Raw genomic sequence first — 12,632 nt, 5'->3', positions numbered from 1 at the left:
CATTTTCATCAAATACTTGCCCACCTTTCCTCTTGCCCACTCTTCCTCTTCACCCTTGCCCACCCCTGCCTGGGTCCCTGCCCATTCCCACCTGTCCTTCTGCTCTTGCTCAAGCTGGGCCTCTTTCTGGAGCTTCTGTAATTGCCCCTTCACTACCTCCAGCTCCCATTTGCTTTTCTCCAGCTCTTCCAGCAGGTTTTCATTCAGGTGTCGGAGCCTTTCATTCTGTACACGGGTCTCTAGTTGCTCTGAGTTCAGAGACTGTAGCTGATGTTCCAGCTGCAATAGAGAGGAGAGGTTAAACAGAAGAGAGGAAGGGGTTTGTGCTACAATCATGCCTGTAAAAAAAAGCTGAAAAGGCAGACGTAAACAATGAGGTGGAAGGGAAGTAAACACAACTGAGGTCTACAGGACCACCAGTGGCATCAAGAAGGTGAATTGGAAGCAATTATTTCGCATCATGCCAGCAGTGGGGAGCAAGCAATGCAATTAGGCATAGCTGAGGAAGCGCTTCAGGCAGCATGAGGAGCTTGCTGCTATCAGGAACTGTAGAAATCAGAGTACAAATGAGGGTCAAAGGAAGACTGGAAAAATTTGGGTACAGGCAGGGGTGTGTCTGTTGGGACTTATTAAGCAGAGTTGTTGAAACGTTTTCTTTAGTTTGGGAGCTTCCTGAGCCCATAGCAGCTGAAAGGGGGATATACTGAGGTGCCAGGGGTATCTCACACTACATCTAGAAAGTCAAGTGATTGGGTGGCCTTTACTACTGTTGGAGACAGAACCTCAGGCTAGAGATGCTGTTTAAATGCCATTGGGGCACAGTTGCACTCTAGAAAGCATGACCCCAGCACAATTAACAAGCCTGATTTGGGAAGTTCAAAGCCTGCTGTCATGTACTCAACCAGTGACGTGATTCCTCACAAACGTTTGGTGTAGTCTGGGAAAGAGTCAAAGACAGATGCAGCAGTCAAACCTGCCCATCTCAGATGACAAGTAGGGCATCTTGAGAAGGATCATACTGACACTTCAGTATCTACCCAGCCATACCAGCTAACCAAGGCCCTATGCTGAAGCTGGTGCTATGCAGAAATTGTGGTAATCACCTGAGAACTTACATCACCAAAATGAAGTTATACAATCCATGCTTCCAACCAAAGGAGAGCACCAGGAACCAGTTCTGACCAGCAGAGTAGGTAGCAGAGTCAGCTTCCACAAGGTTCAAGGCTAGATGGTTGTGTTAGAGACAGCAACACAAGCAGAATACAGGACAGGAGATCACAATTCCTAAAAGTTCCCAAAAGTGTTGAGCACAGAGGCAGGGCTAGCCCTTTAAATACCATGTATGACAACTTCTTGCCACCAGTGACAAGGCTGGTGAGGGACCTGGAGTACAAGTCTTATGAGGACCAGCTGAGCAAACTGGGGCGGTTTAGCCTGGAGAAAAGGAGGCTGAGGGGAGACCTTATTGCTGTCTACAACTGTCTGAAACGAGGTTGTAGCATGAAGGGTGTTGGTCTCTTTTCCCCAGTAGCCAGTGATAGGATGAGAAGAAACAGCCTCAAGTTGCACCAGGGAAGGTTCAGATTGGACATTAGGAAAAATTTCTTCACAGATGGGGTTGTGAAGCAGTGGAACAGGCTGCCGAGGAAGTGGTGGAGTCACCACCCCTGAAGGTGTTTAAAAGGCGTAAAGATGAGGCTCTTGGGGACATGGTACAGTGCTAGATTTAGGTTATAGTTGGACTTGATGATCTTTAGGATCTCTTCCAACCAAAATGATTCTACGATTCTATTCTGCATCTTCAGATAGACTCTCAAAGAAAAAGTACAGCGGGACACTGTGGCACAAGATGAAGTGGTTTTTTTTCTTGCTACCCTGCTCTTTGCCAGCACACGCATACAGCAGTCATGACCAGGAGTGAACAGAGCTGACCTTTCCTAGGTTTTCTGAAACACAAGCCCCATGTCTCTCCTCGCTGAGGCGACATGCACAAGTCATATCCAGCTTTGTCTGCAGACTTCCAGGGAAAATTTGAGCATGACCACATATGTTGAGCAGTGGAGTTGAGACTAAAAACCAGAAACCTCTGCCCAAAGCCCTTGGATCTTTCAATAAGCCAGGTCACAGGCTTCAAGTAAAGCACACATCCCCCTCCTTAAGAAATCTCTATCACAGCTTTTTGTTTGTTGTCTGTACTTGAAAGCAATACCATAGAATAGCATGATCACAATACTGGTCTTACACCACAAGAGGGACCTGATTATCCATGTAACTCTGAGGCTTGTACTAAGCTAAGAACATCAGAAATGACCAAGTAAGAATAAGTGTCCATGTAGCTCAGTACTCTGCCTTGGCCCATGACAAGAGGAGATGCTACATAGGAAGAGCATGCCTGGACACCCAACTATGGTCCATTCCTTTCATACATCCCCAGCATATATGGTCCCCAGACTAGGGATGATAGTAGAGGCCACATCCCTGACTGTTCCTCCTTTTAATAAACATTTGCAAGCATGTTGTCCCTTTGTTTGTCCAATCTGTTTTTCAACTGCTCGGCACTAATCTCTGTGTAAAGAAGTATGTTCTTCTATTTAAAATTCATACTGGTCTCACTGAGTATCCCTCATCTTCGCTGTTGCAGGATTTAGGGAATAACAGTTCTATATGAACCTTATCCACCACCTTCCCAAGTCCATAAAGCTCACTTATATCTTCCTTCCGTCTCTTCCTCTGCAAAATCAAGTCTAAGCTTTCCTTGTTTCTCTTCCTAAGGTAGATGCTCCATTTAGATGTTCCAATCATATTAGTTCTCTGTAACTTCAGACTCAAGAAGGACCCAGTGGAGTTAGAAGAGATCAAAACTGCACACATCAATTGAGGCATATCAAGGGTGTGGGCAGCAGGAAAATTACATCCTCTGTCTTATTCTCAATATACTTCCTGATGGCACCTAAGTTTTGCTGGCTTTTCCAGCTGCTGCACAAGGAGCTGATGATTTCAGAGAAGTGCTGTTTTACCTACATCACAGCTAGGTATCCAACTTGGATCCACCCAGTCACCAGCATCTTACAGGTACCTCCCATGACTTGTTTCTGTGTGGGTCTCAGTTCTTCAGACAGAAAGGAAAAAGACATCCAGAATGGACAATCCCACACAAATATCCATGCCAGGGCCAGCAGGCTAAAGGGAAGTTTCCACTTTGCTTGTTTCTGTGACTGATTAATCAGTATGTCAGTAAGTGCTGAAATGCAAATATACAGTAGGTACAGCTCTGAGTGTCACAGAACTGCTCACTCTGTGTTATTTTGGAGCAGCCAGAAAACACAAATTAGAGAAATTTGGCTCTTTTATGTCCACGAAAGGTTCCAAACTCAAAACTTCCAAATTTCTACCCCATCTTCCTTGTCAAATAGTTATTGTAAAACTGATAGGAAGACTGTGCCAAAAGAAAACACAGCAGATAAGAAAATGCATGGCCAAAACGTTCACATGAAGACCTTACAGTTGAAGACAAACCAATCACTTGACAAACCACCAACACCTCCAGAGACAGGAGAGAGCTAGACTGACTAGTAACAGATTTGCTAGTACCAACCCTCAGCAGATTAAAACCATTCTCCATCAGACAAGACCTTAGCAGAAAGACAGTAGAAAGAGACATGCTTCTATAGAAAGGATTTGGGTCCTGTTACCTTCTTCTGGTGGCAGAGGATTTTCTCCAGCTCCTGCTCTTTGCTGCACAGTTCCTTCTGGAGCAAGTTACTCCTGTCACGTCTCAGTGCTTCCTGCAGAGGTAAAGATATGCAGCTGTGCATGCAACACCCAGCATGGTAAGAGCTGTTCTTTGGCCACATGAGTCACTACCTCTGCTTCAGACCAGAGAAAGTCTGACTTCAGCCAAGAGAGATGAAGTACCTGGCAGATCAGCCTCTCCCTTTCTGCTTTGATCTGTTGTTCCATTTCTTCATAAAGGCACCTGACTTCTTGGTCATGGTCTGTCTCCTTCCTACAAAAGGCAGAGTGCACACAGGTCAGGAGAGAGAAAGAGAATACAGGAAGAGAACAGGAGAGGAGAGTGGAAACAGATTCCCACTAACAATCGTAAGGCATTGTCGTAGTTTAGCCGCAGCTCACCCCAGCCAGCAACTATTATAAAACCACATACCTCTCACTCACCCCTTCCCCACCCCCAGCAGGATGGGGAGAAGAATCAGGAAATTAGTGCAGGGGAAGGTCATGGAACAGATCATCCTGAGTGCCATCATGTGGCACACACAAGACAACGAAGCAATCAGGCCCAGACAGCATGGGTTTATGAAAGGCAGGTCCCTGCTTGACCAACCTGATCTCCTTCTATAACAAGGTGACCCACTTAGTGGATGCTGTGTACTCAGACTTCAGTAAAGCCTTTGACACCATATCTCACAGCATCCTCCTGGAGAAGCTGGCAGCTCATGGCCTGGCTGGGTGTACTCTTCACTGGGCAAAGAACTGGCTGGATGGCTGGGCCCAAAGAGTTGTGGTGAAATGAGTCAAATCCAGTTGGTGGCCGGTAACAAGTGGCATTCCCCAGGGCTCAGTACTGAGGCCAGTTCTGCTTAATCTCTTTATTAGTGATTTGGATGAGGTGATTGAGTGCACCCTTAGTAGATTTGCAGATGACACCAAATTGGGTGGGAGTGTTAATCTCCTGGAGGGTAGGAAGGCCATACAGAGGGACCTGGACCAGCTGGATAGTTGGGCTGAGGTCAGTTGTATGAGGCCAAGTGCCAAGTCCTGCACTTGGGTCACAACAAGCCCAGGCAGCACTACAGGCTCAGGGAAGAGTGGCTGGAAAGCTGCCTGGTGGAAAAGGATTTGGGAGTGTTGAAGAACATGAGCCAGTAGTGTGCCCAGGTAGCCAAAAAGGCCAACAGCATCCTGGCTTGTATCAGGAATAGTGTGGCCAGCAGGACTAGGGAAGTGACTGTGCCACTGCACTCGGTCCTGGTGAGACTGCACCTAGAATACTTGTGTTCAATTTTGGGCTCCTCATCATAAGAAGGACATTGAGGTGCTGGAGAGAGTGCAGAGGAGGTCGACAAAGCTGATGAGGCGCCTGGAGCACGAGTGTGATGAGGAGCAGCTGAGGGAACTGGGGCTATTTAGCCTGGAGAAAAGGAGGCTGAGGGGAGACCTTATCGCTCTCTACAACTATCTGAAAGGAGCATGGAGGGTGTTGGTCTCTTCTCCCAAGTAGAAAGAGACAGCATGAGAGGAAATGGCCTCAGGCTGCACCAGGAAAGGTTCAGACTGGATATTAGTAAAAAATTCTTCATGGAAAGGGTTGTCAGGCATTGGAACAGGCTGCTCAGGGAAGTGGTGGAGTCACCTCCCTGGAGGTGTTTAAATAGACAAGGTTCTTAGGGACATGGTTTAATGCTAGATTTAGGTTATGGTTGGACTCAATGATCTTGAGGGTTTCTTCCAACCAGAATGATTCTATGATTCTATGAAAAGGCAAAACTCGTGGGCTAGGTTAAGAACAGTTTAACAGAAGAGCAAATAAAGGGAAACAAACAAACACCACAGTAATAATAATACTGAAAGAATATACAAAGCAATAGATACACAGCGCAGTCTCTCACTATGTGGTAATCATCCACCCAGTATCATCATTTGCCTTTTCTGAAGCGGCAATTGTGGATTCTCAACCACAGCCCATGCAGTAACCTTCTCCCCCTCCCCAACCTGGGACAGCAGCTCATGCCTGAAACACAACAGCCCTGAACCACACAGTCCAGAGAGAACCGAGAGCATTCCAGACAGCCCCACTCCCAGCAGCAAGAAAGAGAGAGGGTCCCCCCGGCCAACCCCCCTTTTATAACTGAGCATGACCTTCTATGGTATGGAATATTCCTTTTGATAGTTTTGGGTCAGCTGTCCTGGCTGTGTCATCCCCCCAGCTACCTGTGGACATTAACCCTATCTTGGCTGACCCAGCACAGGCTTTGAGTGGGATTTTAACCAGACCAAATGTTATGAGTGGGAACTGATGCAAAACAAACCCATGTGGATCAGATCAAGATAAAGAGTCCTTTAATACAGCAAGAAAAATCTCTGTGTCCTGTAACCCAATCTCTCCTTAGATTTGAGGTAGCATCCAAGCATCACTTGGTTCCCGAAAGCAAATGGCCATGATGTTCTCCTTACCGCTTCAATGCCTGTTCCATAGACTCCTTCTCATGATTGACCTCCTTCACGTATGATGAAACACGCAACAGAAACTCTTCAAAATTAGATAAGAGCTCCGGACGCTCCTTTCGTAGCCGAGCCCAGAGGTCTCGAATCTCACGTGGACTGAAGCAAGCATACAAGAGAGAAGGAAAGCAAATGTCATGTTATGCACTGATATACCAGCTCCAACATGGACTTGGGATAGACAAAGTGCCCTTCTCCTGTGATGACCTCCTTTACACCATCACAGCAAAGAGAGAAGTTCGATGGTGACAGAGCGTGCATGTGGAGTGAGATTTACTGCAAGGTTAAAATAAAGGAAGCTGCCTGAAAGAGGAAAAAGAAGAGTAAAGCAAACCTGAAAATGATTATTTTCCAAGTATTCAGCAATAACACATTTGGTGTCTAAACCAAGACTCAAATTGATGAACATTCAGGAACTTTGCTGTGAGCTGTGGTCAGGCAGAAAAATGTTATAGCCCAGAGATTTTGGCACACATACGATAGGTGGTGCTCTCACACCAGGACTGTACTGGTGGTTACTTCTGTCCATCTTATTTATTTATTTGACAGATTTGGAAACTGAGACACAAAAAAAGAAGCAAATTTGCCCAGATGTTGTGTCAGGATAATAATGGAGGAAGCCCTTGAAACCCAAAGTCCTCTTTTTCTTAATCTGCAATAATGATTACACTGTTTTGGCATTTAATTTGTCACAACATGAACACAGCATTTATAAATTTACACTTTCCCAAAGAGACCTATAAGCCTGCAGACATCACTTCATGCTTCTTTTTAGAGAAGAGCTTTTTCTTTTTTTGTTTTGTTTTTAAATCCATGAGGTACTTTGGGGGAACTGCCTTGAAATCTACAGAATAATTATGCCTATAGACCCTACAGACATTATCCAAATAGATATTTTTTTTTATGCATGTATTTGTCTCCCCTAATGTTCTTTATGAAAAAAAAAAGTTGTTCATTCCTCCTGCCACCATTGCATAATAGCCTCATTTTCTGTCCCAAGTTAAAAAAGTTGCTAGCACTTCATCAAAAGTTCATCGTTTAGATAAAATAACATATTGAGTTCTGTTAAGAAACAAAGAAACAAACCCATTTATTTCTAGCATAAACAGTGAAGATAGTTCAGATTCCTGCCCTGATCCCAATTAGGTTCTGTTTTATATTACTTCTTTACAACAGCTGGTGTGGCACAAAAGCATGATATGAAGTAGCTACCGAACCCATTGCATAAAACTGCAAGTAAGTGGTCAAAATAAAACACAGGATAACTCCACTTTAAGAACTGACACTAGTTATATACAGCAGAGACTGTTTTTCCAGAACAGTAATGTGGCTCTTCACAGTGTCATCCTGTTATCTGAGGCATAAAAGCTTTCCAGAATTTTTCAGGACAGGAGAAGTTGTTTAACATTAATAGAAACATGCAGGTGCTTTGCATCACAATGCAAATGAGACAAAAACATCTGTTTCATGACAGATGCAGCTCTGAAAGCAGCAAACTCCTTCCCTCTCAGCTTCTGTCTCGAATCCTGTGCACCTCCTGCCCCTACCTTGGCTGCTCCCGGCAAACTGGCAGCACTGTTGGACTACAATGCCTGAAAAAAGGGCTGCCACAGATGCTGTTGGGCAGCCCAGCCACAGCAGATGTGCATCAGTAAGAACCAGTTACGGATAACACTTCACTTGGGAAGGCCCTAAAAAAGGCTGGATGACACTGGGGCCACATGCAAGGGCATTAATATCAAGTTTCAAGGCTCAGGTGAGCAACCCTTTCCCAGTTCAGCCTTTCACACTCGTCAAGATCAGCTGAGCCCCAAGCAGCCCCTTGAGCACAGATCTTTCACGAAGACTCTTAGAAATAAGATTGTCTGAACATAAGCGAACAGTCACACACCATTTCGGAACAGCCAGCAGACTCATCCTCCTTACCTTGTCTAACCCTCACTTGATGCTTTTTATTTGCTGCATGCAGATGGGCTTCCATGCTACTGTTATATTTTACAGCTGTGGTATGAACTCTAGTTTGGGAAGCTCCTTGAGAAAAGCACTGTACTAAAAGTAACTGATGAGAAAACCCAGATTTCACTCCATTTGCTACCAAGCATAAGAAAACCCAAGACAGCAGTACAGAAAGCCCAAGTAGTGCTTCAAAGAGCAAGCAGCTCCATTCATCTCTTTGGTCTTTGCTGGTACTTTAAAGCTTGGTATTAAAAGATTTTAAAAAGGTAGAAGTAATGCCATGCAGCTCCCCTACTTACTCTTCAAACATATGGGCTGCTCCAAACTGCTCCATCACGGAACAGAATCGTTTATCTTCATCGTCATCTGCTGGGTCCAAGTCATCTGACCAGCCTGACTCAAAGGTCTCCTCATGTCTGGAGTGATCCATTCTCCCAGCCCCTTGACACAATTCAATCCCTATTAACTTTCCTGGTAGAAGGAGAAGGGAAGAAGGAGAATAAAGAAAGTCAAACTGGATGTCATTTAATAAGCTGCTATTTAAATGATAGCCCAGAGCTCCACGAAAAGCTACCTGCGTGCTGTTGATGTAGAATACAGCTCCCAGACAGTAAAGAGCCTCTGTTCTGATGTCCTGAGTGACGTCAGCATCCAGTCTGCAATGCTGGGACTGAAACTGGCTCCCAGCCCAACAACAGGCTGTAAGGGCTCTGCTCACATCTGTGTGAAGATGGTCTACCACCCACAGCCTTGGAGTCTCAGCACATGAAGCATGTGGCATTAGGTCACTTCACTCCCACGGCACAGCACTGTGGGTTCAATTGCCAATGATCCCACAATCTCCCTCCGGGACTGCAGGCCTGGCACGGAATAGCACCGTGCCTCAGGTTAAAAAAGCGTGCCCAGCTTAAAAAAAAAGCAAGGAGATCATTACCCCTCCCTTCTCGTGTGCTACATCTGTTCTGATTCAAGTACTACAGGACAAGGACTGGCTCTTGCTACAACTGTGTAGTGCCTGAACAAAATTAAATTACCCTCTGAGAACGCCCTCCCACCCCATCCCACGTACAAATGGCTTCCAGTTATCTGGATCCGGTTTCATGCTGAGACACTAATGCTATGAGAACTTCACGCTATGCAAGACGTAACAAATAATGGTGTTGGGAACAAATTCTTCTCAAACAAACAAATCAAGTAATCCTATCCAAAACACAGGCCCCCCATCCTGTATACAGAGGTCAGACCTCTATCAGCAGCCACTCTTCCTTTCTGAAACATATCTGCTAGGTTCAAAAAGGCAGAAATGACATCCCAGCTGCAAGGCCAAGAGCCAAGGACATTCAGAGCACAAATGAGAACATAAAGCTGCTCTAAGGGGGAAAATATTCACTATTTGTGTAGCTCAAGTGACTTAACTCCACCATTTCTTAGCTCTGTATGTCCAGAACCTAACCACTTCTCTTCCACTCTTAAAATATGCAGTAAAATAACTTGCAGTGTGAAGATATAGGCTCTACTTAGACTAATGCCTGAAGCTCAGACAGTTAGTTAAGGAGGTGGGTTTAGATTCAGCACTTTGGATGTGTGCTTTAAAGAAAATCATCATGTCTCATTATCTCTATTTTACATCTGGGAAAACTGAGAATGATCTGAATATTGTTTTGACATCCTAACAGGATCTCAGATTGCTTTAAATTCAACATTTTAAACATATGCTCTTTTGTCAGTTGTGCAGATGCACCCTTTAACATCTCAGAGATCATACAAAGAACATCTCACAAAAAGCAGACTTGATCGCAGCTTGAATCGCTTCCCTTGATTTCCCCCCTGCACACTCCAGAAGGAAGAAAACAATATGTCAGGCCAAACTCTTGAATTAGGGGCAAAGTCTGAAAAATTGTTTTAATGAAGCCATACACAAAGAATGACCGTAAAGAAAAGTAGAAATGAAGTGGTTTGCTTAGACTAGAGCAAGTCCCATGGAGCCAGGCTGCCAACGCAGCGTGGTACCTGACAGCTGGTGGCTGACACAAAGAGAAATCTTGTGTACCTCTGTCAGAAATGGCACTGAGGCAGGTACCCTCATGATGCCCTCTATGGCTATAACGGGGACAAATACCTCAAGTAAGGAGAACTGGGAATAACCAAGTCATAACACAGATGGCACTGTGGATGCCAAGGTGCCCAAATGGTGCCCATTCACCTTCTACACAGTGCTAGGCAAGAAAGCCCACGCTCCCAAGATGACTCTTGTTTCTGGCCAAGGCAGCAGAACCAGCCAAAAAGTCTTCAACCCCTATAGGCAGGGGCACAAGGCAGAAACAGACATAGGCAGGCACTTAATGGGTTAACACATTTCCCTGAACAGGCTGGCCCAAGATACAACTTCCCATGTTTATTTTGAGGAAATCTTTGCAGCTTCTCTTTTCAGTGGTGGCTGTTTCTTGCCCTTCAAACTGAAGCACCAGAAAGGATGCCCCTCTCCAAGTTGTGTGAAAGCCATAAGCAGCCACAATCTGAGCAGTCAGGACTCTGCAATTCAGGAGCCTCCTCAATCACTTCTGGAAACCCTAGACTACTTGTGTTCACTTGCTTTGACCTGATCCAATTAACACCTCTACATGTACAAGGAAGGTGTGCTAACTTGGTGCAGATTTTCTAAGAATTCACAACCAGCTAAGGCAACGCACGTGGACACATTCCTCTGCAATCTGCTCTAGGTGAACCTGCTTTAGCAGGTGGGTTGGACTAGATCAGGGGCGTCTAACTCATTTTTACCAGGGGCCACATCAGCCTTGCGGTTGCCTTCAAAGGGCCAAATGCAATCTGAGGACTGTATAAATGTAGGTGTAGTCTCTAGAGGCCCCTTCCAACCTCAACCACTGTGATTATGTAACTAAGCACCTACGGCAAAGGTTATTAGTTCTATGGTCTTTCCTTCTTCTTAACACCTCTGCACTGCTTATGCTGCTGGATGATGACTCTGGTATAGAATTAGTATTCTGCTAGTGTTTAGAAAATACAACAGTAAGAGGAAAACAAAAGCTTATTTGCCAGTGTGCTAGCCTGCTAACAGGATTCCTACTAATATCCTTGAACAGCACTGCATAAACCAGCTGGAGACAGTTGCCAAGAGGCATATTTCAGTTCCCTCATCCAATGAGGGTCCTTATCCAGATGACTGTGGATCACATAGCCAGATACAGGCTGCAGCATGTGCTGCCTCCAGTAGGAGATGTTCAGAACAGGCTCTACCAGGTAGGCAGGTAACAGTCGTGGAAGAAGGCAACACAAGGCCTCAGCAAGAGGGATAGCAGTATTGCACACGCACCTTCTCCAATGATATTCACATAAGAATGGGGCATTGCCCTGCATAGCTGATACAGTTTCATCAGAATCACTACACTTTCTTTCTTACCAACGTAAAACATCATGTCATAGGTGGGCTTTCTCCTTCTGCCTCTGTGCAGTCCTTACCTAATCCCATGCTGAATTCCACAGGCGTCAGGTATCCATTATTGTTCTGTTCCAAGCTCTCGAAAACAGTCTCCAGCTGCTCAAGGGTTAGGGGGAGTTCACTCTGGAGCCGCTGCAGCGACAAAAGAACAAAATTAAGACACGCCTCAAGTCTTCCCTGTGACTAGCTCCTGTCCCTGCCATCCTCAGCACTGGCCCACAGCAGTGTGCCCTTTCAGCGCTGCATCCTGGCTGGGATGCAACAGTCTGCCAGTACAGCTGAGTGATGTAACAAATACCTGTTCGGACCCACTGATATGGCGACACTTTCCATTAGTGAATGATTCAACCAGGACTGCAGAGGGGGAACTTCAGGTTATTTTGTTTGGAAGAAGCTCAACCCTCTTCCTCCTCTACTTCAGAAAGACTGCCTCTAGTCTACTGCCTGCCTCCCTCCACCCCTGCCCAAAGGTGGCTGTCCCCAGGGCACTGCAGCCTCCTGTGACCACTGCTGCTCCCAGGAGCAGCACATGGGCACATAAGGTACCAGCTCTGTCTCTCTGGCCAGCGAGGAAGGACAGACTTGTGCATGTCTGGATTCAGTTCCCAGCTCTTGCAGGAAGTCTTGCAGATCATTAACTTTCTGTTATGGACTGAACATTTTGTTTCCTTTCTTCTGTCATCTTCTGCCTGTTGGGACCATATCATTATTCCCACAATATAGACAAGGAGCAGAGAAATTGCCCTTCATAATACATGCACAGAGTACCTAGTATGAAGGGGCACCCAAAGAAGCTTCCAAACAAGAGATGCAGGCTAAAACCTCATTACTGTCTGTTAAACATGTAGCTTTAGATAAAACTTAATAAATATTTATTAATTTACATTATACAAAATTAGGTATCACACAACCCAAAACAAAGTAAAATAATTAAATCACCATGGACCTGCCAAGTGTTAATTATAGATGGAGGGAGAGA

The 12,632-nt window shown here is 45.3% G+C and overlaps 1 protein-coding gene across 1 annotated transcript in view; it reads right to left on the bottom strand.

Annotated features, from left to right (window-relative positions):
* Window positions 1-12,632, bottom strand: part of CRACR2B (calcium release activated channel regulator 2B) — a gene marked incomplete at its 3' end in the record, with an annotated part of 48,842 nt that overhangs the window by 15,074 nt on the left and 21,136 nt on the right. Inside the window, exons 3-8 of the mRNA XM_080345920.1 lie at window positions 11,674-11,785; window positions 8,496-8,667; window positions 6,193-6,339; window positions 3,916-4,006; window positions 3,693-3,785; window positions 92-279 (exon numbers count right to left, since the gene is read on the bottom strand). Coding sequence (XP_080202046.1) covers window positions 92-279; window positions 3,693-3,785; window positions 3,916-4,006; window positions 6,193-6,339; window positions 8,496-8,667; window positions 11,674-11,785 — 803 coding nt within the window. The remainder of the gene's footprint in view (window positions 1-91; window positions 280-3,692; window positions 3,786-3,915; window positions 4,007-6,192; window positions 6,340-8,495; window positions 8,668-11,673; window positions 11,786-12,632) is intronic.

This window comes from Nesoenas mayeri (genome assembly GCF_963082525.1).
Source record: "Nesoenas mayeri genome assembly, chromosome: 5".
Lineage (NCBI taxonomy): Eukaryota > Metazoa > Chordata > Aves > Columbiformes > Columbidae > Nesoenas > Nesoenas mayeri.
Note: the sequence above shows the minus strand (reverse complement) of the source record. Positions and strands in the feature narration are given on the sequence as shown.